General features: G+C 37.9%; 1 protein-coding gene across 1 annotated transcript; it reads left to right on the top strand.

Annotated features, from left to right (window-relative positions):
* Positions 1–26,488, top strand: FBXO22 (F-box protein 22). The gene is made up of 7 exons (XM_063090720.1): positions 1–146; positions 492–630; positions 4,589–4,676; positions 5,514–5,609; positions 11,047–11,211; positions 21,388–21,553; positions 24,518–26,488. Exons 1-7 carry the CDS (start codon positions 4–6, stop codon positions 24,933–24,935), a joined length of 1,215 nt encoding a protein of 404 aa, XP_062946790.1. The 5' UTR covers positions 1–3; the 3' UTR covers positions 24,936–26,488.
* Positions 26,489–27,200: the final 712 nt, after the last annotated feature.

The raw sequence follows: 27,200 nt of genomic DNA on the forward strand, positions 1-27,200 counted from the left end.
GGAATGGAACCGGTGGCCGGCGGCGGTCACCGCGGCTGCTCCCCCTCCGCAGACCCGCAAAGCACCTTCGTGTTGAGTAACCTCGCGGAGGTGGTGGAGCGTGTGCTCACCTTCCTGCCCGCCAAGGCGCTGCTGCGGGTAGCCGGGTGAGGAGAGGAGGCGGGAAGCTTACCTCGGGACATGCTGTGGGCATGACCACGCTGGCGGGGTGGGCAGAGACCGTCGGGACCCGGGGTGTCCTCGGCTCCCTTGCCCATCCCGAGGTACCCCTGCTCTAGTGCTCCCGGGGACTTCCTTGAGGGGAGAAATTCCCGCTAAGTTCGCGCGCCGCCCTCCCTTGCTCCGAGTCAGCGTCCTGACACCTGCGTCTCCCAGGAACTTTGGGTCCCGCAAGGATCTGCCGCTGCTAAGCTAATGGGTTGGGGTCTGTGGGCCGTGGGAGAGATGAAAATGAACGGCCGCTCGAACCCTTTGTGCGTTTGCATCCCCAGCGTGTGCCGCTTATGGAGGGAGTGTGTGCGCAGAGTGTTGCGGACCCACCGGAGAGTGACCTGGATCTCCGCAGGCCTGGCCGAGGCCGGCCACCTGGAGGGGCATTGCTTGGTCCGCGTGGTAGCAGAGGAACTTGAGGCAAGTAAGAAAGGGTGTCGTGCACAGTCGGTTGCAGGGGTGGTGAGTCATTCTTTGAGAAGTAATTTTTTTATCCCAACTTTGTGTATGTACGGCCTTATTTTTGTTAATTTGGGGGTACATTTTCTCGTGCTGTGAAAAAATATTGTTAACGTCAGTTTTAGTGACTGTATTGTAAGGATGTGTATGATTTATTTGATCGTTCGTCAAATGTTGGGCATCTTAAGTATCCAAAGTTTCAATATTGTAATAATGCTGCGCAGAACCTTCCCTTCACTTGCTTCCCTTGAAGCAAGTATTGTTGTCTCTGTTTTGCAGAGAAGGCATCTAGGTGTGTCTTGCCCATTGTTATAACTGGAAAGTCAGGAAAGAAAACTTAAACCCAAATATTTAACCCCCAGTCCTGTACTCTTGCATCTCTGGGCCCCAGTTTCAAAACACCTAGAGAGGTAAAGACTTGGACTGTGGAGTCAGAGGGACAGTGAGGCCGTGGTACTTCACAGGGGAGTGGGAAGATGCCCTTTGAGAATGAATTGCCAGTGTGATGCTCTTTCATTCTTTATGCTTTAGTATGTATTACATATAAGCAAGAACATTCTACCTAACCACAGTGCAACCATCAAAATCAGGAAATTATCACTGACGCATTTCTACCATCTAATCTTCAGACTCCATTCAGATTTTGTCAGTTCCAGTAATGTTCATCATAGAAAAAGGACTCAGTTGATAATTGCAAGTTGCTTTAAAGTGAGTCATGTTTCTTTAATCTCCTTTGATCTGGAACAGTTTCCCAAGCTTTTCTTGACTTTCCTAACCTTGACACACAATGAGAATTACAGGGCAGTTATTTTGTAGAACATCCGTCAATTGGCCATGTCTGAGGTTTCTTATTAGATTTAGATTATGCATCTTTGGCAGAAATATCACAGAAGTGGTGCTGTGCTCTTCTCATGGTATCCTGTCAGGTGACATATGGTTTTCATTTGTCCCATTCGCAGTTATATTACCTTTGATTACTTGATTAAGGTGCTGTCTGCCATATGTCTTTATTGTAAAATTATGCTTCCACTGTATTTAATAAGTGTGTAGTGGTGAGATACTTAGAAACTATGTAAGTGTCCTGTTTAATTTACCCAATTGTTTATTTATATTTATATACTCTTGATCTCTTATTCAATGGGGTATACTCTGTTACTATCAGTATTTATTTTGGTGTTCAGATTGTCTCCAGTTTGGCTAATAGGTACCCCTTCAGGCTGGCTTCAGTGTGTTCTAGAGATGACTCCATCATCTTTGAGCCCTTCCTTGCTATCTGGCACAAGATGTCCTAAGCTTATCTTGTTTTGCCTGCTTCAGTTCCGGAATTGGCCATTTCTCCAAGAAGCCTTGATTCCTTTTAGTTGAGAACGGTATTTAGAAACCAAGATCTGGACTCTTTAAGTGTACTCATTGCTGTTAAGGGATTTGCTGCTATAAAGCCCAGTCAGTAGACAGAACCTAGGAATATATGAGGGTACTTCAAAAAGTTTGTGGAAAAATGAAATTAAAAGATAATCTTTCCATAAGCTTTTTGAATACCCCTCGGGTGTATATATACATAGATACATTTACAACTATATTTCTGTCTTCTGTTCATATATATGAAAACTCATGAGTTTACACAGGTACATCCAATTCCAATCCAACCCAGGATTCTTTCTTGTTTTCTCTCTGCTCATATTGCATCTCCCTTTTGGACAATGAGAAACCTGGCTCTCATCATTCTTAAAATATTTAGATATTAGATCAGTGCCCATATGTAACCAGTCTTCTGTTTCCCCATTCTTTGTGTGTATTTTCTCCTTACTATACCTGGGTTCTGGGACTCAGATTGTACGGATCTGGCCAGTGTCCAAAGGCAGGCTTGTTACAAAACTTTCTTCTCTGGCACTTTGGCCCCAGTCCTGCCGTTTGTTTCCAAAAGTTTTTCATTTGGAAAAATTCAAAATGCAAGCAAAGACTTTTCCACAAAAATGTTCTTTGGAGAATTATTTATAATAAGGGAAATTAAAAACAATGTAATGTTTATCTAATAAATGAAGTTTTTAAATGATAAACTGCAAGGTATATTAATGACAAGAGAAAATGTTGGTGTTAAAAGTAGAAAAAGCAGATTATGAAATTATAATGTTTAGTATAATCTGAATTGTTAAAAACCAAAAAGGATAAGGAAGAAATAAGCCAAAATGTTAGTAAAAGTTTCCTTTGGGGATAGAATTGTGTGTGTTTTATTTTTTTTTATTTATTTTTTTAAAATTTATTTATTTATTTATTTATTTTATTTTTTGTCTTTTTCGTGACCGGCACTCAGCCAGTGAGTGCACCAGCCATTCCTATATAGGATCCGAAAATGCGGTGGGAGCGTCGCTGCGCTCCCAGCGCTACACTCTACCGAGTGCGCCACGGGCTCAGCCCTATTTTCTTTTGTTTTAAGTGCTTTTTAAAAACTTTGTGTTACCTAACCTACACAACCGGGAATATAAATTTTTAATAGATGTTATTAAATACTCTTATTAACATCATTATTAAAGTTCATATAGTAATTTCCTTAAGTTTATACATTTAGTAATTTAGTAAATTACTAAAAAGACAAAAACGTGAAAACCTTGTCTAAATGATACATGCTATTTTCTTAGTGTTTTCTGAATTCTCTAGTGGTACTTTCACAGCCATAAAGAAAGTTGATTTAACTTTTTTATTAGAAGTATTTTAAAGTCCATTAAAGTTTTATAAAACAGCTTGCCATTTGTAACTTCTTTGAGAAATGGAATGAGGTTCTAGCTGTCTTACTTTGTGCTTTGAGAACATTTCATGTTGAGGATTGTCACTGTTATTGCTTCCAGTGAGAATTAGGAAGGGAAATCCAGCAATTGCTTTTTAGTGGGTGCTAGAATAGAGAGAATCATAAAATGTCAGGACTAGACTTCTAATATTTGTTTAAGAATAGGAATCCTGAGGCCTAAAAACTTCATGAGGGTTATTCTACTGGTTTGTGGCAGAGTCAGCACTAAGACCTAAATCTCCTGACTTCTCACTACACCAGACATCACAGACTCAAATTACATTCCCCCAAATTACTATGGATCAACATTTTTTTCATCTAACCAATGATGAGGCTTTGCTACATGCTAAATACTTCATTCCATTCTGATAGTAAAACTCTTTGAACATAACCAGCTTAGCAGGAAAAATGTCTTCATCCTTTTCGCTTCATTCAGCTACTTTGCCGCTTGTCTGTAATGGGAAGTTTAGTAGAAAACAGATGAGTCTGAAGAAGCCCAGCTTGTGGGGGAAATGGGGCACAAATAAGAGTGTCAAATGTGAGGTCCAGGACTGAGGGAGTCTAGGAAAAGGTTTTGTAGGGGAGGTAGTACTTAAAGTGTCTCCTGAGGGAAATAATCTTAAATCAAGGTCGACAGGGAGAGAGCAGCAGCAGACATATGCAGAAGTGGGTGTGTCTGGATAATAGTAAATTAAGGGTCCCTGGAGGAAACCAGTTGATAAGGGTGGAAATGAAGGCCTGGGATATTTGATAGGCAATGAAATGACAAGTGCTGCAGCCTGTGTACCTTCCCTCTTGTGATGAGATGCTTTGTTACTGTGATGTGTGTTCAAATAAAGCCAGTGACATCTTTTGCTGTTACTTAATGTTTTTGTTCTAAGAGCTTAAATTTATTGTTATGAAAATGAACTTCTTGAAGGCTACAATGAGTTTGACTTGAAGAAATGAGTGCTCAGTGAGGAAGCTGAAAATGAAAGCACGTGAGTGAAAAGTGAATGAGAAGCAGATGAACTCAGAATGCCAAGACTGGCCCACAGAAGGCAGATCAACCACAATTTGGATCAGGCAGATGCTTTAAGGGACTACAAAAGCACTCGGGGATTTATGGGATCTGATTCCAATTTTTTTCCTTTGCAGAATGTTCACATCTTACCATGTACAGTGCTTTACATGGCTGATTCAGAAACTTTCATTAATCAGGAAGAGTGTCGTGGCCATAAGAGAGGTAAATATCAAAAGAAAAAGTTTTGGTTTTTTTGTTTCTTTCTGTACCTTCTGTTTAGAGTTAAATATTATACTGATCCTAAGAGTTACTACTTTCTGAGGCTCTGGGGCTGCCCCCTGTAGTGTGCATGTATATATGTCTTTGAACCTTGAAGAGCCCTTTTTGCTTCAGATTGATTTCTAAACCTTGCAGTACAGTTGAAACAAATTCTTTAGAAAGGTGTTTTTCTCATTTTGAAATACTTTAATCCTCCAGGCACTTCTTTTTATTATTAAAACAGGATGTATGACTTTGGCTGTTTAATCCTTTTATTGTGTTCGATTATGGGATCCCTTTTACCAGAGTGATCTACAGATATTGTGCATTCTTGGCTTGCTAGGGAAAAGGCAAACTAAGTATCCAACATGGGCACACGGAAGCCCAGAATTAGACTTAGGTAATGGATTATCATTGTCTAATTTGAATCCAGTTGACCGTTAATGCAGAAAAGTAGTAGTTATGCTAGATCAGCTGAACAGAAAGGTACAGTAGCAAGTTTAAAATTTAGTGCTCCTACTAAGTGTGATGCCATTGGGGTAAAAGCAGTACAGCATACGAACACAGGGGAAAGGCGAACTAGTGATGCTAAAGGTCAGATTAAGAATTTAAAATATAAAATGGGCCAAAATGGGAGAAACATTTATTTTATTCAGAACTTTTAGACTTTCTTATAAAAAATTTTGGTGTCAAATGACTTAAAGATTTCCAGTATTTGCTTTTCTTTTTTCTTTTTTTTACATTGTCATATTTGACTTTAAATGGATGCTATTTAATAATTTTGCTACTGTATTATTACAGCAAGGAAAAGAACTAGCATGGAAACAGCATTTGCCCTTGAGAAGCTATTCCCGAAACAATGCCAGATCCTTGGGATTGTGACCCCAGGAATCGTAGGTGAGAGAAATGAGCAACTTGACAATTTCTTCCACAGATTAATATGTGGGGTCCTTTAGTTGGTGAATTATTTGTAGCTTAAAAGCCCATTTATATTCCTAGCCATTTAAAATACAATACAGTTAGTCATATTTACTACAGTAGTATATTTGACTTAATGTTTGTTAAGTTATTGTGCTCAGTATTTCAAATCTCAGGGCTACCTGTATAAACCAAATATAATGTAATGCATGTCTTTCCATTCATAAGAGGGAAAAGATCTCATTCTACCTCTGTCCAAATTAGAAAGTATTTGTGGGCATTTTCAGAGTCTGTCAGTCCAACCAGTCCTGTTTCTGGTGGGTAGGAGTGACGTGGGGCTGGATTAGGAGTTAAGATGGGCCTTACTGGAAACTTCTGTTTCTCTGCTTGGCTACCAGTGTTTGTAGTTTATAGCATGCAATTGTGCCCTTTTCCATGTTTGATTGTTGTTGCTGGTGAATTTTTGCTGGTTTTTGTTATTTTTGACTTTTTAATAGGTAGTAGGGGGGAGAAATTCTGTTGAGGCAGTAATGGTGCAGCAGTTAAGATATCTGGATTAGAATCCCATTTATAGGGGCCGGCCTGTGGCTCACTTGGGAGAGTGTGATGCTGATAACACCAAGGCCACAGGTTTGGATCCCTGTGTAGGGAAGGCCGGTTGGCTCACTTGGGAGAACCTGGTGCTGACAACATCAAGTCAAGGGTTAAAGATCCCCTTACCTGTCATCTTTTTTAAGAATCCCATTTATACCACTTAGAAGAAACTTGGTCAGACTTTGTATGTGTTTCACTTTGGGCAAGTACCTAACTTCATGTGGCTTCAGTTAACCCATTAATCAGATGGGGATGATGATAGTAGTACCTTCCATGGAGGGTTGTGAGGATTAAATGAGTTAACACGTTAAGAATTTAGAAGAGATAGGCAGTAAGCAATAAGTAAATGTTAGCTATTGTTATTTTCTTTGTTCCAACTCAGTGGTATTCCATAATTGACATTTTAAAATCTTCACTGAATGACTTCTGATCTGAATTTGAGTCTTGTACAATGAAGTGCAAAGGATTTCAAGTGCTTACAAATGAATAAGGTATATATATATATATATATATATATATGTCTATGTGTGTATATATAATGAATAAAGGTATATATGTAAATGAATAAGTGTGTGTATATATATATGAGTATATATATATGTATATATAAATGAATAATGATATATATAGTTTCATCTCTACTACCATCAGATCCCCACTACTATACTGTTATATCTACCCTATTAATCTTACTTAAAATTAACTGGATTAAAAATATGATAGAAGTGACCATGGTTTTCTTTAAACTTTTACATTAAATGAGCAATCTAGTTTTTAGCATTACTGGTTACTAACAAATGCTTATATAGAATCATAGCTTTCATTTCCTACATCATTTTCTTGGTCCCCCCCATCTGTACCCACTGTGGCTTCCCCAAAGTGTGACCAAGTTTCTCCTTTTTAAAATTCCTGCTGGGGGGTTAGGGACAGGAGAGGGAGGGTCAGACCTGGGTGACATTTCCTTCTGCCTTTGTGACCCTATCATGAGGGCGTCGGAAGTCTACCTGAAGCCTTCCTTTTGTCCTGGCCTTATTCTGAAGCAGTTTTGACATTGCGCCTCTCTTCCCCCTCAGTTCTCTCATGATCTTGTTGTTAGGAGTAAGTATCATGCCAACTCCCTGTAGTCGGGACTGGTCCTCTTTGTTTTTTTGGAGCCCCACCCCACCTTTTTATTATTTCTGGTACCCCCAATAGCTGGTGTTTTCTGGAACCGGTTCTATGTGTGTCTGAACAAAACTTTCACCAAACGGTTGATCTGATTCCTTTTTCTTAAGCCACAGTATAGTGCTTGTTTCTGTTTATTTGCTCTCAATTTTTTAAAAAATCGATTGTACCTATTCACGAGGTACAGGGCTGACCGTCAGCACCTCTGTCCAAGATGTGATGAACAGATCAATACTATGAGCATGCTTTTTTTAAAAATAATGTTTATAATCTTTAGTCTTTTTTTTTTTTTTTTTTTTGGTGGCTGGGCAGTACAGGGATACGAACCCTTGACCTTGGTGTTACAAGGTGGTGCTCTGATGTTTCTAAAACAGCCATTGGCTACTAGCCCATTTTCCTTCTTTAGGCTGGAAAAATTTCATATTAGAGAAAATTTGTTCATTTTTAAAGGTGCAGAGGTCACTTTCTTTCATAATTGAGGTAAACTTTACTTGCAGTGAAATGCACAGTCTGTAGTGTACAATTTCATGAGTTTTGACAAATTTATACCGTCCTGTAACCAACACACTAGTCAAAATATAGAATATTTCCATCACCCCAGAAAGTTCCTCTTGCCTTATTCCTGTTACTCCCTACCTTCCATAGGAAATTCCTGTTCTGATTTCTATGACCATAGATTAGTTTTGCCTGTAGTTGAAGGTCATATAAATGCAGTCGTACAGTATATACTCTTTTTGTGTCTTGGCTCTTTCACTCAATATAAGTATTTTTAACAAAATGTTTTTGAGATTCATCTACGTTTGTGTGTATCAGTAATTCATTTTTTAAAAATTTCTTGAGTAGTATCTATTATGTAAATAGACCATGATTTGTTTTTCCATTCTCTTTTTGATGGACATTTGTGTTATTTCCAGTTCCTGGCTAATATGAATGAAGCTATTATGAACATTTTTGTGTAAGTGTGTAAGTCTTTTTGTGGAGACAGGTTAATTCTTCTGAGGCAATTACCAAGAAGTAGAATTGCTGAGTCTCGGGGCTGCTATATATTTAACTTTAAAAGAAACTGCCAGTTTTCCAAACTTCTTATACCATTTTATACTCAACCAGCAATGTACAGGATTCCAGGTGCTCCATGTCCTTACTCACACTTAGTGACATGAATCTTTATAATTATAGCCATTACAGTGGGTATAAAAGGGCTTTTTTTGAATTTCTGTAATGACTAATTATGTTGAGCACCTTTTCATGTGTTTATTGGCTATTTGTATATCTGCTTTTGTGAAGTGTCCTTCTCTTTTCCTGATTTGTTGTTGTTGTTGTTTTGTGGGTTTGGCTTTTTTTGTCAGCTGGCTGGTTGGTACAGAGATTCAACCCTGGACCTTGGTGTTACAGGCGCCACACTCTAACCAATTGAGCTAAATGGCCAGTCCTACTGATTTTTTTTTTTTTTTTTAATATATAGGATTGTTTTTTCATTATTGAATTGTAGAACCTCTTTATATATTCTGATACAAGTCCTTTACAAGGTAAAGGTGTTGTAAATATTTTCTCCTGGTTTGTGGCGTGTCTTTTCATTTTAAGTGTCTTTTTAAGAACAGAAAATGTAGTTTTTGTGAAATCCAGTTTATTAATTTTTTTCTTTTATGGTTAATGTTTTTATGTCCTCTCTAAGAAATCTTTGCCTTAAATCCCAAGGTCACAAAGATATTTTCTTATGTCTCCTTTTATTAGCTCCGTAGTTTTAGCTTTTGCATTTAGTTTCATGCCTTAACTTGAATTAATTTTTTTGGATGTTTGTAAGGTAGGGGTTTGGGGGTCATTTTTTTTCCCATATGTTTATGCAGTTATTCCTTTACCATTTGTTGAAGACTTTTCTTTCCTCATTAAATTGCCCTTCCACCATTGTCAAAAATAATTGACTGTATGTTTGTGGGCCTGTTTTTGGATTTTATTCTGTTTCATTGATCTATTTGTCTGTCCTTAAGCCATCACATATAATCTTAATTACTGAATGTCTTGATGTTCTTTTTAAGGTTTGTTTGGCTATCTAGATCTTTTGTATTTCCACATATATGATTATTTTAGAATCAACCTGTTACTTTCTACAAGAAAGCCTGTTGGGATTTTAATTCAGATTATCTTGAGGACTGCTACAGATGTTTTCAAAATTGCTTTTATGTTTTGATATTTTTTTGTGTGAGAAATGCCTTATAATAAAGTCTGAAATTTTATTTTCATGTTTTTAATTCAGAATATATTGTGTGGGGTTTGATTTGATTTTGCAGTTTTCTCTTTGAATATTATTTTTTCATTTTGCCCTAGCTTTGATTTCTAAAAGACTTAACACTTTTTTAAAAAGAATTTATTTTTTTTACACTAGTAATAGCCAGTTATTGTTAAAAAAGAAAAAAATTAGAAGATACAGGTAAGCCCCCAACCCCAAAATTAAGCACCTTTAAGTACCACAGAGTTAACTACTCTATTAACATTATCATGTTAATGCTTATATATAAAACTAGAATATAATTTTCTACAGACTTTCAACCAACTGTATTAGTCTGCTAGGGCTACCATAACAAAATAGCACAAACTGGGTGACTTAAACAACAGAAATTTATTTTCTCAAACAGTTCTGGAGACTGGCCTTTAAGATCAGTGTTGGTTTCTCCTGAGGTTTACAGACAGCCACTTTCTTACTGTGTCTTCGCATGGCCTTTTCTTTGTACATGAGCATGCTTGGTGTCTCTTCCTCTTCTTATAAGAACACTAGTCCTACTAGATGAGGGCCCCATCCTTATGACCTCATTTAACCTTAATTACCTCTTTAAAGGTCTTATCTCTCCAATATAGTCATATAGGGGGGTTAAGGCTTCAACATATGAATTTGGAAGTTGGGGTTGAGGACATAACACATACCTTTAAAATTCACAGCATATTACAAATGTATTTCCATGTCATAAATACACGTCTGTCATCATTCTTAATGGCTACATTCTGTTGTGCAAATGTAACTTTTAATCTAGATACCTGTGCACAAATACTGGTGGTCAACTCTATACCCTATAAGTATGTATAATCAATTATGTTTCAAGTGTAATAAAAGTTAAATACATATTAAAAAATATATAAATACCAGTGTAATACATTTAGGTTTTTCCCTTTCTATTTAAAGTTCTGTGATAAAAGTACGTGTGCGAATATACTTTATATAATTGTTAAACATGTTTAGCATACGTTTTTAAAAGTGGAATTGCTGTGAAAGTGTGTTTACTACTCCCCCCTCCAATCTTTTACTTTGAAAAACTTAGTCCTATGGAAAAGTTGAAAGATTAATAGAACAGTATGGTAAATACCCATATGCCCTTCATCTAGATTCACCAAATGAAAAAATTTCACAGCATTTCCTTTCTTCTCTTCATTTTATGAAAACATTTATTTTTTAACGATGTGAAAGTAAGTTGCAGCCATCATGACACTATACCCTGAAAAATGTCCAAGCTGAAGCACTTTTACTCAGATAGTGGCCTGTTAGCTTGGTGATTATCTTAATGACCTAAATTGCAGTTATCTAGGTGGGACTGGTTAATTTACACTATTGCCAAATTAAACTTTAGTTTTTATTGAATCTGTTTATGAAACAGTTTAACTTTTTTCCTAGTGACTCCAATGGGATCAGGTAGCAATCGACCTCAGGAAATAGAAATTGGAGAATCTGGTTTTGCTCTATTATTCCCTCAAATTGAAGGAATAAAAATACAGCCCTTTCATTTTATTAAGGATCCAAAGAATTTAACACTAGGAAGACATCAACTCACTGAAGTAGGTAAGTTACTGTTATTTATCATTAATTTCTCATATTGTTGGTTAATTTTGTTCTGTTTTTAATTCTGCCTGGTAGTATATGCTCCTTTGGGAGAATCTGAATTAAGTACACCTATTACTGAAGATGTGGTTAATTCAAACTAGTGCTTAATAGAGGCTAGTACAGTGCATCTTTGGTAGAATTCATTTATTTTTAAAATTATTTTACTTGTATTAAAGCCTGAGAGAACCAGAGATGAAAATGTTGCCATAATTGCTCTTGATAATAAACTTGCTGGTATTTAATTCTGAGTTTTGAAGGAATTCTTGCTGTTTTAATAGTTTTTTGTCATTTTGCCCTATTTTTATTTTTTGAAGCTGAAAAGCTGTTTTTTGAGCTTTTATTTCTTTTTTTACACTGGTAATAAGCATTTATTGTAAACATTTTTAGAAGATACTGGATTAATTAGAAAGATGAGAATAAGTATAGTGAACTTGATAAGTGTTAATGAAAGATGTAAGTTAAGACGGTCTGTAAGGGTTATACTAGGACACAGACAGGAAGCATGACAAGTCAGAAGAGGTGGCTTTGAAGAGGTAAAGCATTGGCTTAGTATCTAAGCTTCGATGGGAAAGGTTAACTTAATTTGGTAAGCAACAAACTAGTTACTCAAGCAAAGCAGTATTACTGCCTTTTATCTACATCTGCAAGTGGAATGATTGGACTTAACTCATTAAAATAATCACTACCTTTAAAAAAATCACTGTTAGCATAAAAACTATTGAGTGGTAACCACCTTGTTTATGCATAGATCAGTCAGCCTGTAGAGATAAGCCTCCATTATTTGAAATGACACTCAACCCAGAAGGAATAAAAATTTGTGTAGCAGCGAAGGGAAAATTTGTTTTAGTTTACTGATAAGAAAATAAAAGAATACTGTATACACATGGTGACTAGTTTTTACACCTATCCCTGACAATGCAAAAAAAAGTGAAAGTGGTTGGTGGATGGGGGGGGGAGCACAGAGGCATTAGCAGCAAAGGCTGGCAGCTGAGAGCAGCAGGCCTCTTTGGTCAGGTACAGGGAGATAATGGAAAGTTCCCATAGCCAGCTCTGTGGTGTGAGGTAGGGTATGGTAGCTATTAAGAATGAAGGCTTGTAGTTACCCTGGTTCTACTACTTTCTAGCTCTCTAGTTTAGGGAAACTTTCTTAACTTTTCTAAATAAACCTCTGTTTCCTCATCTATGAAGTGGAAATAACTATTTTGCAGAGTTGTGAGGATTAAATGAAATGACTTATGTAAAGAATTTAGCAGCATGCTTAGCTCAGCAGATGGTAGGTAGAAGACTAGCACTGGCCTCTATACCTTAGGTAGGCTTCCCAGTGGGTTGCAGGGGTGATCCATCTGCAGTGTGGTCTCGTGGTCTGTGGAGGAATAAACTAGAGGGAGGATTGATAAGTAGCTCAGGAAGGGACATTCAGTGAAAGGGCAGTGAATGTCTCAGGTGTCCTTTTCAGCTCATTGAGAAGCAGCATGTCAGAGGAACATGCACATGTCTTGGCTTGTAGTGACAATTAATGATGGCCAACATTTGCAGAGGTATTGTATGCTGGGCTCTGTGCTACATGCTATTTCTTATCTTCACCACAGCATTACTGGGTAGAATTAATTGTGGAGTACAGGTGTTCCTCAACTTACAATAGGGTTATGTCCTAAGAAACCCATCATAAAGTCGAAAAATCTAAGTTGAGCTAGATTTCAGGGGACTTGAGTCAGGGGACTGACTGTATTATTGATGAAGAAAATAATATCTGATGGTAGTAGAGAGCTAAGGGTCTTAGCATACATAAACAGCAGAGTTAGCTGTATTGTTAAAGCCACCCTAAATTAAAGATACCAAACTTCCTCTAGGGAGAAGATCAGATTGTGCCTTTAAAACTGACCCAGTATTAAGTGTTAAGGCAAAAAGAATGTTAAGAGTAAATGTGGCTATGCGGCTGAGCTAGGGTGACTTGTCATATCATAATGAGACTTGATGTTGGAAAGCTAACTGGAGCTAACAAAGTTCAGCAAACCAGATCTTTTTCAGAATGGGTCAGGTGGTTGGAAAATAGTAGGTCTGAAATAAAGAAATTAAAAAAAAATAAGAAAATAGAAAAAAATATAGTAGGTCTGAAACTCAAAGGAGAATTTGAGGCCAGACATGTTGGTTTAAGAGCCATTTGCATGTCTGGCATCTGTCTGTGAAAGTGCCATTGAGGGCCTTGGAGTAAGCCATCCAGGTCAACTTAGCACAGATTCTGCAAAGGATTCCAGCAGCAAATATAGTACAAGGAAAGAAGGAGATATGGATTGAGGTTTACAAGGAGATGGCTATGTAAATCCATTTGGATCATGATGTGGGACATTCTACATTAATTTCATTCAGCTTGTTAAATGGTCTCGTTAGAAAAGTTAATTGGGTACAGATTCTGTCTCAGTGACACTCCAGGAAGGGTATGAAAGATACATCTACAATCATAACCCAAGTGAAGATGTGATGTGTGTTGTGAGAGTTCTGTGGATAGGTTGCTGTTGGGGTTCTGCAAGTAGGAGGGAGATCAAGGAGACTGCATGGAGCAGGTAGCTTTTCAGCCCTTGAAGGATGGGAAGCATATGAGAGATAAGGATGAGTATAATATCACAGGCTAGAGAAATGGAGAAGGCACAGAGCCACATAATCAAAGAGCATATAGGGAAATAGTAAACCATTCAATTTGCAAGCAAAGGGTGTGTGAAGAGGAATAATGCGAACAAAGGATAAGGTGCAGTGAGGCCAGGCTAAAGAGCCTGGACTTAGTCCTCTGCATAGTGAAAATGGTAACTGTTACTCAGAGATGTCACTGGGCAGGAATGAATGTGGCCCTCGCTAGTGGGGACATACTGGAATGGGAGAGCAGTTAGGAGCGCTCTACAAGAATCTAGGCAGGAAATAACACCAGGCATGAAGAGTAGGGAATTGATTAGAGGAAATTAGCAAATTTTCAAGATATGAAGGAAAAGGAAGACTGGGGACTTAGATAAGTTTTGAGCCTAGGAGATAGAGATGATGGTGGTGCAGAGAGCAGAAATAGGGAATACTGGGACAGGTGAAGCAGGATTGAGAGAAGAAATTTGGAAAAATGAAACCCCATTAGACATACTTTTTGAGTTTTGATTTAGTGCTTTTGCTAAAGGTCATATGGCCAAACCTTTGTGCTGTCTTTTTTGTCCGGAGAGGTGCTATGGCACTGCCCTGGGCATTACTCCCTCCTCTGTCCCTTGGAGCACCTTGGGGATCCTCGATGAGGTCCTGATACGTAGCATTGGTTGAAACTAGAATCCTAGTTTTGTCAGTTTACAAGAAAGAGCCAAAATCTTAAGCAGGAGAAACCATCCATTTTATGATAAAATTGTTTGTATAGTTGTTAGACCTTGTGCATGCTATAGTGCCAAGTATAAGAATGAGAAAACTGTAGGGAAAAACGACCCCGGGTTTATTCTGCTCTGTGAAACTTGCTTACAGGTGTCCTGTCCTGAGCTGTTTGCTGTCAGCCATTTTGGCTTATTCCAGGGCATCACTGTCATCCTATTCATGGCCTTCTGGAAATTGAAGCTTGACTAGATTGAGATGATAATCTCTGTTCTTTCACATGCTATATTGTGTCCTGATTTTATGTATATCTAAATGTGGACCATTGTCTTTTATGTGCTCAAGAAGATGGAGGAATCTGAAACAGGCAAGCAGTGAGTGCTACGTTGCTGAACCATATACCTGGAACCACTCTTCTCTGTTCCATAACATTGAAAGCACCTTATTCATGTTAGTACCCCTCAGAGGTTGGCAACATTTTTCTGTAATGGGCCAGATAGTAAATATTTTAGGTTTTGCCAGCAGTATGGTTTCAGGTTTCATCTGTTCAGCTCTGCTGTTGGAGTGCAAAAGAAGCCATAAACAATTCATAAATGAATGGCTATGTTCCAATAAAGCTTTATTTACAAAAAGGGAACTAGGAGATGGGCTGGATGTGGCCCATGGACTGTAGTTTGTCTCCCCTTATAGTACTTAGCTACAGTGACTGTAGTAAGATCTCATGTGAAAGGCTCAGAAGGGGCTAAATTCTAGATTATGAAATTGGCATACGCCTGAAGACTGGCACCTTGTGTTCGATAACTATAGTTCTGCTAGACCTCATGTGTAAGAGATGTTATAATCTGACCCAGCATCATAGTACATGTAATTTTACACCATACTTTGTGATATTTGTTTTGGAGAAATCTTACCAAAATGGTGCATTTTAAAAATAAGGCATAGGTTGTTCTAAGGTCCATGTGGTATCCTGTGTTAAAATTAGCCTCTGGAATGAAAAAAGAATACAAATGAGCAAGCACATAATTCTTATGGAGTAAAAATACCTCAGCACAGTTTCATGAAAAGCCAGTGTTTATTAATTGAAAAACTATTTGTTTATGTTATATGCCAGTCACTCCTGGAGCTTCCAGTCTGGCAGGGCAGGTTGACTTTGAATAAAAAACCACAGGTGTGGTAAGTGTTACCAAGTTGAAGCACAGATGTGTTAGAAAATGTATTACCAGGGCACTTAATCTATCTAGTCTTGGGTGCTGGGAAAGTGAATTTTGACAGAGTCCTAAGATGATGTAAATAAGGCTTGGGTAGGGAGAGGTCCCTTAGATGTTCAATAGGGAGGAGGATTGTAAGTCTTTACCTTCTTTCCAGGTTGCTGACAAAAAATAGAGCAAGGTAGCCAAGAGATCAAGGACAGGAAATAGGACCTGATAACTCCTGTTCAGGATGTAAGCGTTGTGGATTCCCACAGCTTATTTGGGAGACATAAAGGGTACCGGTATGTCTGGCGAGTAGTGAGAGCAAGGAGGGGCGTGATGTAAGATGAAGCAGACGAGGCAAGCCAGGGCCAGATCACGCCTGTAGGACATACTGAGGAGGGTTGATGGGAAGCCAGGATTCTAAACACAGGAGTGGCATAGTCAGATAGGTCTTTTGAAAATACCACTCTGGCTGCGGTCTGATGATCAGTTTAGAGGAATACAAGAGTGGATGCAGGATTAGCTCAATTTAGCCATTAAGTAGTGTATACATATTTCAAAACATCATGTTGTACACAATTAATACACACAATTTTTATTTGTCAGTAAAAGTAAATTAATTTTTTTTAAGGTGGAGGAAAAACAGGAGGCTGTTGTAGTAGTAGTTAAGGCAAGAGGAGGTGGCAGCTTGGGCTAGAGCAGTGTGACAAGTGGAGTTAAAGAAAAATGGATGGATTCAAGATAAAATTTGGAAGTGAATGGATGGGATATGGTAACTGATTAAATATTGGATGTTCAGAATGAGGGAGGTGGCAGCAATGTCACCGAGATTTCTAGCTAGTGCAGCCACACAGAACCATTTACTGAGGTAAGGAATGGACTAGAAGGTGCAGGTTGGGGCCGAGCCCGTGGCGCACTTGGTAGAGTGCTGCGCTGGCAGTGCGGCGACGCTCCCGCGGCGGGTTCGGATCCTATATAGGACTGACCGGTGCACTCACTGGCTGAGTGCCGGTCACGAAAAAACGACAAAAAAAAAAAAAAAAAAAAAAAAGAAGGTGCAGGTTGGAGGGATCACATTATCAGTTCTGTTTTGGAAATGTTGAATTTGAGATGGGATATTGATTAGACAGTTGAATATATGGGTTTGGAGCTCTGGAGAGTAGTCTGAACCAAAAATAGCTTTGGGAATCCTCAGGAAACTCATGGTAATTAAGAGGGACTAGCTCCAGTGATTTGAGGAGGAGGGGTAGGAAGGAGGCTTGGTAGTGTATGTTGATTGCTCAGGGTTAATACTGATGTAATATAACATCCTTTCCTTGTGTTTAAGTTGAAGACTTTATTGAAATTACTCAGTAAGGAGGTTCTTGAGCAGATAACTAACTAAAAAACTGCTCATTTCTAAATACAGTCTTACATGGGACACTAACATAAAAAATAAAGCAGATAAAAGCAGAACTGCTTAGGTTGAAGGGAATGTGTTAGGTCTAGAACTGAGGCTGCTTAGTTTCTCCCTAACCCCACCCTGGGGGCACTTTTGGAATCCTGTGTCTGGTCTGAAAGCCATAGCTGTAACAGAGGGGGAGGAGCCTCCCTCCCTAAAGATGCTCATATACTTCTTCCTCAAAGGCCTCATGGCATCCAGTAAAGGAGCTCTAACATTTAGAGCCGTGTCTGGCTCTGTGACCACCTCTCCCTACTACAAATAGGAGAGCTGGAGAAAGCAGCCTCAGCACTGCTGATTGTTCAGAACCTGAGCTTGAGCATAAGAGCCAGAGCCTCTTTCCTCCTTTAAGTATGCTTGAGATGGTTAGTTATACAAGTTGAGCATTCCTAATCCAAAATCTGAAGTGTGCCAAAATCTGAAACTTTTTGAGTGTTAACATGACGCTCAAAGGAAATGCTCATTGGAGCTTTTCAGATTTCTGATTTTTGGATTAGGGATGTTCAACCAGTACGTACTATGCATATATTCCAAAATCCAAAAATGTTCAAAATCTGAAATACTTCTGGTCCCGAGCATTTCAGATAAGTGTGTTCAACCTGTATATCAAACAGTTGCCTCACACCTGTGATTCTTTCTTTTTCCTTTTACAAATATATCCTTCTGACATTCTCCTAGGTAAAGTGTAAACCTATAATATTGCCTGTTGGGGCACAATGATTTTCTGGGTTTCAGTTTTATTTGCAGAGATTCCTGCTAGGGAAGGTCTCCCATTGGCTTTTACATTTTCGGGTCAAGAGAGGAAGTCTTGAAGAATCCTAATGCATTTACTCTTGGAAGGAGAGGAATGGAAAGTGTCTTGTGTTTTCCATAGCTTAGTAGGCACCAGTTCCTTTCTGGCAGCCAGTTCTGGGGTATGCATTTAATATTACTTATGTCTGGTCTGAAGTCCTATAATATGGACATAATTTGCATGTTTATCATGAACTTTGAAAGCCATTGAATCCTTATAGACTTTCTAGGAGCTAAACCGTATGTTATAGGCATTAAAAGTTAACTTCTGTAAAGTGCTTAGAACAGTGAGTGCCTGGCACAAATGCTGCTAAGTATTTGTTGTGACAGTGATCTAGTGATCTAGCTTGTAAGTTGTTCAAGTCCTTTCTGCTTCCTACTTTTTGGTCCTTTGACTATTCCTCTTGAACTCTGCAAGCAACTGAGAAGAGTAATAACTAAACTTTAGTGATTTGTTAAGTCAGATTCCCCCAAAATTTGAAGGACAGAGGGTTTAAGTTATCTGGAGATGTTATAAGAGAATCTTGAGGGCCACAGGCAGTAACCAGGTGTGAAGCAGAGAGAAACAGTGCTAAAGCCTAAAGGTTAGACTTGCTCTGCTTTTGAAGTTGCCCAGCCCTTGAAAAAGTATAAGTGCAGGAAGATTGTGTTAAAGAAGAAATGATTCCGACACTTGTTAAAGACAATAGGCTGGCTTTATTCAGGGGGACTACTGCAATGCAGTTTTGCAGTAGGGGAGAGAGATCAGGCTCAACTCCAAATACATCAAGGACAAATGGGAATTTATAGCCAAGTAGCATGGTGGGAGGGCTTGGTGGATGAAAAATTCCTAAGAGGGTAGGGGAAACTAAACTTTGCTAAACTGACCTAACAGGATTCTTGCTGGAAAGAAGTTTTATATTATTCCCAAACTAAAGATATTTCTTGATAGACACCCTGTGGTATTTAACTTGATTATAGTTACCAGTCCTACATGGCAGGTCAACCTGTTTTTACCTGAGGTTTACATTTTGCAACCAGTTTATCATCTTGAAAGGTTCACCAGGAGATTATATTGCTTAAAGTGTCTTTTAAATGCTCTTTTGGGATTGTTTTTAATGGTTGGCGTAAGCTTCCGCTAATGTTTCAATTTTTAAAAAACTCTACAATAAAATTATTAGTCATTATATGGCAGGTGGCCTAGAACACTGGGCGTTGAATCCTTGATGATCCTTTACCCATGAATTGGAGGGGACCTCAGAATTTTTGAGAAAAAACTGTCACTGCCCCTCACCATTTCCTCAGCCCATCTTGTGTGGAGCTGCATGGTCTAATTCTCAGCTATGTATATTTTAGGCCTCTCAGTTTTGAGTGGCAAGGAGTCGTACCTTCTTTCTGTTATTTTCCCGAAGCATCAGATAGTCTGTGGTTAAATATGGAGCCATCTGCTCTTTCAAGCATCCAGCCTTGGCTTAGGTGGGTTTGTTATCTGAGTCAGGGTAGGGGAAAGTGATTCTAGTTTCTAGAGGTGTGTGTGTGGTTACACCAACTAAGAACAGTATCACTGAAGGAAGATGTTGAAAGCACTGGGTATGTGTTTGTTGAATAAATGAGGTTGCCTTTAGAATATTCATATGAAAATGTTTAGTAGACAATTGAAAAGAGAGTCCAGAGTTTAGAAAACAGTAGGAAAGGTAGAGTTTTAGAAGTTTTTAGGTTTCTAAAACCTAAAGCCTTGAGTCAGGAGGTGTGGTTTTTAATCTAGATATGATATTGTCCTGGGCTAGTCACTTCTCTGGGATTGGCAGTCCTTGTTTGTAAAATAAGGTTAGATTATTGATCCCACAGGCCTTTTCCAACTCTGGAAATTTGTTCTTAAAAAGAAAAAATATTCTCTCAAAATGTGCTAGGTTAGTCTATAAGGGGGAAAAAGACCTTTTAATAATGGCTTTGGGTATATGGTGTCATGAAAATACTAATATCCTTTTCACTGTCCAAATCATTGATTTACTGTGTAGAAAATTAGAAATAGACCTAATGCAGTTCTCCAGAATAAGTCATTATTATCATTGATTTACTGTGTAGAAAATTAGAAATAGACCTAATGCAGTTCTCCAGAATAAGTCATTATTTGATGTTAGTAATTGGTCATGCACACACACACATGCCCCCGTCCCCTGCATTGTTTGTAGTAATCTTCACCTTAGGTCTGGCAAGATGAAAATCATGTAGCATGTCAGATGTAAATATGAGTGTGGTTAGGTGTTGGATTTTTTTTCCTGTCCCCAAAACTACCTCTGTTTGGTAATGCTGGCAAATTTCAAATTGATAGCCTGTAAACAAGATCCTAGAGGCTCAGGTGAAATAGCCTGGGAGCTGCGGGCAGTGAGAGTACAGCCTGTCTACTTAGACTCTGCCGCCCCCTAGTGGTACTGCTTTTAATCCATATACCACAGCATTGAACACTTTTCTGCTTTGGAAGGAACTTCTCATGGTTAATCCACCTTCGCTCCTGTTCCCTTTCCTGGAGGAGGTGGATAAAACCCGTATTTCAGTAGTGTAGTAGTTTCCTTAGGCTGCTGGAACAAAGTACCACAAACTTGGTGGCTTAAAACAACAGAAATTTATTGTCATAGTTCAGGAGGCCAGAAATCTGAAATCAAGGTGTCAGTAGGGCTGCACTCCCTCTTGAGGCTCTAGGGGAGAATCTGGACTTTGTTTCTTCCTGCTTCTGGTGGCTGTTGACATTCCTTACTGTTGTATCGCTCCAATTTCTGCTTGTGTGGTCACATTGCTGCCTCTTCTGTCTTTCCTTTATATATGTCTTATTACAAGGACACTTGTCTTTGGGTAATCCATATGATCTGATCTCAAAATCCTTAATTATATCTGTAAAGATCCTTTTTCCAAATAAGGTCACGTTCATAGGTTCCAGGGATTTGATGTGGTTATGTCTTTTGGGGGGCCATCATCCACCCCACTACAGGTGGTTAGTGCCTTTCTCTCCATTTTCTTTGGGTCTTTAAATTTCCATTGCTGCTAACTCTGTTCTGTGTAAATCAGTGTTCCTTTTCATTCTAGGTGTTGGCCTGTGTGGAGCCAGCTTGTACCATGGCCCCCCAAGGACTGCTGCTCGGTACAAAGCTGCTTCCTTGTTTGTGTTGAGTGTTGATTGTATTATTTTCAAATAGCAATTTAGTTTTTTTAATGGAAAAAATTAATTGTAGCTAAGATTTTGATTAGGGTTAAAGTTTGTAAAAAATGGAACACTTGACAGCTTAAGTCCTGAAATGTACTTAAATAGGAGTACAGGTCATTAGCAGTAACATTTCATTTTACAAGATGTATAAAATCCTGTTTTAAGGCTATCTTTAATTGTTGCTCTCCATTTCTCTGCAGGTCTTTTAGATAACCCTGAACTTCGTGTGGTCCTTGTCTTTGGCTATAATTGTTCTAAAGTGGGAGCCAGTAATTATCTGCAGCGAGTAGTCAGCACTTTCAGTGATATGAATATCATCTTGGCTGGAGGCCAGGTGGACAACCTGTCATCACTGACTTCTGAAAAGTATGTCTGGTGTGCATCTGATTTCTTCTGTGGATGAGGGAAATGGTCTCAGGTTTTTGTTACTTTGGGTTTTTTAAAAACATGTTTAAAGAATTGCTAAGATAAGTCATTCCATTTTGCAGTAGAGAGGTTAAGAAGCTTACTCAACATAATTTTGCTTACATTTGAAGAATTAAATTTATATATATTTAAGAACTTCTTAGTTGGACTTACACTCTCCTTAAAATTTATTTTCAACATTGTCTATTGATCTTTCCTTTGACAGCTATGGTACTCTGGGTGACCTCACTATGTCACTTCCTCTCTAGTTCTGTTTCCTCTTTTAAAGAAAATACATGGTTAATGTGTATCTTTATGACAAAACTCCAAAGCCTCTAATATGCTTGGTAGTTTGGAAATCTAGAAGGGGAATAATATTACCTGTGGCAATTCTCAAATCTTTTTGGTCACAAAACGTTTTTTTCATGGAGCATCTTGCAGGTCTACTGGTATTCCTTGGCACACATTTTCTGAAATTCTGTACCAGATTTTTTGAAAGGCTTTTTAGGCTCAAAAATTGTGGATCTTTGATTTGTGTTACTAAGGCATTTGCTTTCAAAGAGAAAAATATTTGCTTTTCTGTCTTGGGAGCCATTACCCCCTTTCTATTTTGAATAAATGTATGAAACTTTTTGAGTTTGAGCTAATCAAGTAGACATAAATATCATTTATTTATTTATTTATATTGAAACATAATTGATTGTACATACTTGTGGGGTACAGCATTGAATATCACTATCCGTGTGCAATGTGTCATGCTCAAATCAGGACAATTATATTCACAATTATATAATGTAACCATTTTTTGTAGTCCTTTACCAATTTCTCGCTAACTCCATCTCCCCCTCTCTCTTTCCCACCACTGGTGGCCTCAGTTCCGTTCTCTCCTCTTGAAAGTCCAATGAATTACAGTGATTATTGTATCTTTCTTTCTTTTTTATTTATTTTTTAGCTCCTACTTATGAGTACAGCATTTCTTCTTTCTGTGCCTGGCTTATTTCACTTAACATAATCTTCTCTAAGTTCATCCATGCATTTATTTTCAAAAGCAGGAAAACGATACCCCATCCTACCCCCAATGCTTATAAATACTAGTATTTGTTTCTCACTATACTTGTGTTTAATGTTTGGATCCTAGAGTTAGGCTATTAGAGATCAGTATCTGTGGAATAATGTAAATCATCCCTGTTATAGTCTCTCTCCTGGATGGATCAGAGAAAGCAAACAGCTAAGTTGAGATCCCTGGACAGCCAGTGACAAAGAAGGAAAGGCAAGTGCACTGAATTCTAGGCAGTAGGATATCAAACACTGGATTTCATGCCTACATACACCGAATTCTTGGTGGCTGCCTAAGGTTATTTCCCCTCTTACCATGGTGATCTAAAATACAGTTTACCTTTGAAATGCAAATATCTCACTTAGAACATTTAAGGTGCTTGCTCATTAGTGTGGCTATTTATGTATCACCTACTTTTTATACCTGATACAGGAACTCTAGCCCCCCAAATCATTATACCTTACATGACACGTTAATTTTAATGTGGTCGTCATACCATGTTAGTGGGTAAGGGAAGCCATTGAGTAAATCAGTGCACCATTTCAATGGTGTCCAGATAAGCCAAACTACTCCCCCTCCCAAAAAAAGACAGGTAAATAATTCTCTGAGGCAAGAGATTGACAAACATGTATTACAATTATATACCAAAGAGGAAATATAAAATTAAAAGAGGAGCAGAGAACTTCAGAAGATGGATTCTGCCCCTCATAAACTGGTTTTGCCACTAGCTGCCTGATCATCTTAGTCACTTAACCATTTTGAGTCTTAGTTTCTCATTAACGCAGAGAATCTTGTTTAGTTTATAGATTCAGATGTTGATAAACATGATAGAAATGTAAGGTACTTTCTTGTTTCTTCCCTAGTGGGTGTTAGTGGGTGTTCATCATATTATGCTTTTTATAACTTTTATCAACATTATATTTTCTTTTGTAAGGATAAAATGTTTCATTTAAAAAACATACCAGGCAAATACAAACAAAGGGAAAACATGACTTTTTACCATCAAATTTTGACAAATTCTAGGCTCAAAGCAATAAAAAAGATTTTAAAAAAAAAAAGTAATCATATTTCTTTATGGACCAAACAATATAAAGCTAAAACTTGTAGAGTTAATAGGTTTTTAAAATGATTCTTCATGATTGTGTTTTTATTTTTTAAATTTTATTTATTATTTTTTTTATGATTGTGTTTTTAATATACCTCTTTCAGCATTTAGCAGCTGAAGTTGGGGAGGAAAGATACCAATGATGTAAATAATATAATATCAAAAAGCTTCATTTGGGCCGACCCTGTGGCTCACTCGGGAGAGTGCGGTGCTGGGAGCGCAGCAGCGCTGGAAGCGCCAAGGCCGCGGCGGGTTCAGATTCTATACAGGGATGGCTGGTGCACTCACTGGCTGAGCGCGGTGTGGGCGACACCAAGCCAAGGGTTACGATCCCCCCTGCCCCCCCCAAAAAAGCTTCATTTAATAGATATCTTTGTGTATGCATAAAATTATAAGGTTTCTTTTACGGAAGTCAGAAAGGTAAGAATACTCTGTACCTTCTAATAACCAAGGATGGGTTTCAGAAATCTTTGTGGATATGCATTGCCCCTTTGTATGTATGACTGAAAAAAAAAAGAAAAAGAAAACGAAAAAAAATAGTGGCTTACTTCTCTTGATTGATTCTTTTAACATATTAATTGTAATAGTTAAATTTTAACCCTTATTTTACTTCCTTTCATCTTGGAGGGTGAGCCCCAGATTAACTATAGGCTGCTAGAAGCAGCAGCCCCACATCAGTGAATCAGAAAGATTTTTCTTTTATACGCTAAAATTTTAATTTTGTTTCATGATATATTGTCACTTTTCCAATTTCATTTTCCAGGAACCCTCTGGATATTGATGCCACTGGTGTGGTTGGACTGTCATTTAGTGGACACCGAATCCAGAGTGCTACTGTGCTCCTCAATGAGGATGTCAATGACCAGAAGACTGCTGAGGCTGCGATGCAGCGCCTCAAAGCGGCCAACATTCCAGAACAAAATACTATTGGCTTCATGTTTGCATGCGTTGGCAGGGGCTTTCAGTATTACAGATCCAAGGGGAATGTTGAGGCTGATGCATTTAGAAAGTTTTTTCCTAGTGTTCCCTTATTCGGCTTCTTTGGAAATGGAGAAATAGGATGTGATCGGATAGTCACAGGGAACTTTATATTGAGGAAATGTAATGAGGTAAAGGATGATGATCTGTTTCATAGCTATACAACGATAATGGCACTCATTCATCTGGGGTCATCTAAATAAAGCCATCTTTAAAGTGGCTTTCACAATGTATCAACTTTTGGGTTCTACGTTGTCCAGAAAATGTAAACTTGGGATATGTCTATTTCAAACAAAAAGAACCTTAGCTATATCTGTTTTTGTAGCTTTGATTGATGCTCTGAGATCACATTGGGGTAGTTCTTAATATATTAGGTGAAGGACAGCTTTGTACATAACAGTACACAGATCAGGAATTGACAGCTTTTGTATCAGGCACAGGCAAACTGATTACGGCTGTGCTGCACCAGATTATGTAGCTGCTGTGTAATGTGACTGTAAGTAGTCTTCCTGTGCAAGATGAAAGCGGACCATCAGTCGGATGGAGGTTTAAGACATTCCACGACGACCTCTTTGCATTGTTAGATGATCTTTTAGCAGAATCATGAACTTTTTTTTTCTCCCTTAGTAAAGGAGAAAAATATACAGATGGCTTATTTGAGAAATCTTTCTCTGCTTTTCAATTTTACCAATTTTTTCAGAAGCTGTAACAATATTTATCACTGACTTTTTACTTATTTGATAAAAATTAAAGAACTATTTTTGTTTTGGTACTCTAAAATTCAGTCAGATAAATTGACCAGACTAATTTGTCCATTTTCCTTTTTTCCTCAATAAAGAAACTGCAAGAGAAAAATCTTTTTGCCCACCTACCTCTATTTAGCTAATTGGCATACAGAGAATTATATCACTTTATTTTGGTTTTATACCAATAAAAGAAGAAACTCATTCAGATAGTGTTTTGCATTTCATTGCTTTTGGTGGGTGAATTAAGGAAATAAACTAATCCTTTGTAAATTAAAATCCAGAATAGTAGGTATTTGGCAGCTAGTCAATTCTGTTCTCAGTAGAATGATTTTCAGGTTTGAATTTCTAATTATGCAAATATGTAAATGAGAGATGTGTAGAGAGCACCACTTTTCCTTCGGTGTCCATTCTTTCCTTTTCACATACTGATAGAACCTTTGATTTTCAGTTAGGCACATTCCTTCCAGAACAAAGACTATATTTCCCACTCTCCTGTGCAGGTATGACTGTGTTCTAGCCAGTGGAATATGAAGAGAAATGATCTATGTCCTTCAAAATGGCATGACCATTTTTTTGCCCCCTTTTCCATCCTGTTGCTTGGAATGTGTTAGCCGTCTTGGACTCTGCAGAGGAGGCAACACCCCATTGTGGAAGAGATTTGCAGAAGGATCCTGGGTCCCAATACAACTTCACCGAAGCACTGCCATATTTGGCCTGGACTGCCTTCCTCCAGACTATTTTTACAAGACAGAAATTAACAGAACAAATAGTCTTGCCTAAGCCCCTGTTTTTTTGCTTACAGGTTTTTGTTGCACCATAGCCTTATATTAACATGTTCTACCTAATACAGTATGATGTAACTAAGATATGGCACTTTTGTAATGGTCAGTGGTTTCTTCTAACAGGACAGTAGAAAACTTGCAAGGTAAGGAAAATCAAATGTATTAACATTATTCATGCTTTTCTATTTTTATTTCTTTTCTCCAAGTTTTTATCTCAAAACATTTTTTTCTTGCTGTTTATCTACATGATAAAAATACTTAAAAGTTTATTTTATGGTTATTCTAAATCTTAGTTCCTGAGGAAAGTTCAAAGATAAGTTTGTCAGAACTTTTAGTCTATGGATATTTATATTTAGCCATTCTGTTAGCTACTAACTTTCCTATTATTTGATATTGATATGCCTTATCAAGTTGACAGTACCTCAAAATTCTAGTCCTTGAATATGCTTATATAGCACATAAGGCAAATATTTCGCAAACTTTTTCCCCCTGATATTAACCAGAGTTGGTTGAACAGTAAAGGAAAAGGAATTTTTATAACTGAAAATAAACAAAATGAGCCTGAGAATTGAATGAATTATTTTATTTTTTCAAATTAATAGTCATGTAAAATATTTTGTTACTTATCAAGAGATAATTTCATACAATATTTGACACTGTTATAGAGTTTTTAGAGCTGAACCTTTGGAGCTTGTTACGAACATGAAATCATTTGGCCACATGGTTGCATCCTTAGTGCAGACTAGAAAGGGGGGACGTTGACCCAACAGAAACAACAGCAGTACTGATGTTAAAAAATCATCCTGCCTGCCTCTGAGAAGTCTTGAGGTTGTGTGGAAGGGAAACAGTAACCAAAGTTAAAGCTGTATTTATTCATTACAATTTGAAAGGCTTGTCTCAAAAGCAAGTATTAAAGGAATAATTACTGTTTCAGTTAAAA

The sequence above is a fragment of the Cynocephalus volans genome, chromosome 3, assembly GCF_027409185.1.
Source record: "Cynocephalus volans isolate mCynVol1 chromosome 3, mCynVol1.pri, whole genome shotgun sequence".
In the NCBI taxonomy this organism is placed as follows: domain Eukaryota; kingdom Metazoa; phylum Chordata; class Mammalia; order Dermoptera; family Cynocephalidae; genus Cynocephalus; species Cynocephalus volans.

Coding starts and splice junctions, on each gene's coding strand:
- FBXO22 (XM_063090720.1), top strand. CDS start 4: ATGGAACCGGTGGCCGGCGGCGGTCACCGCGGCTGCTCCCCCTCCGCA. Junction 147..491: donor GCGCTGCTGCGGGTAGCCGG/GTGAGGAGAGGA, acceptor TTGCATCCCCAG/CGTGTGCCGCTTATGGAGGG. Junction 21,554..24,517: donor TCATCACTGACTTCTGAAAA/GTATGTCTGGTG, acceptor TTCATTTTCCAG/GAACCCTCTGGATATTGATG.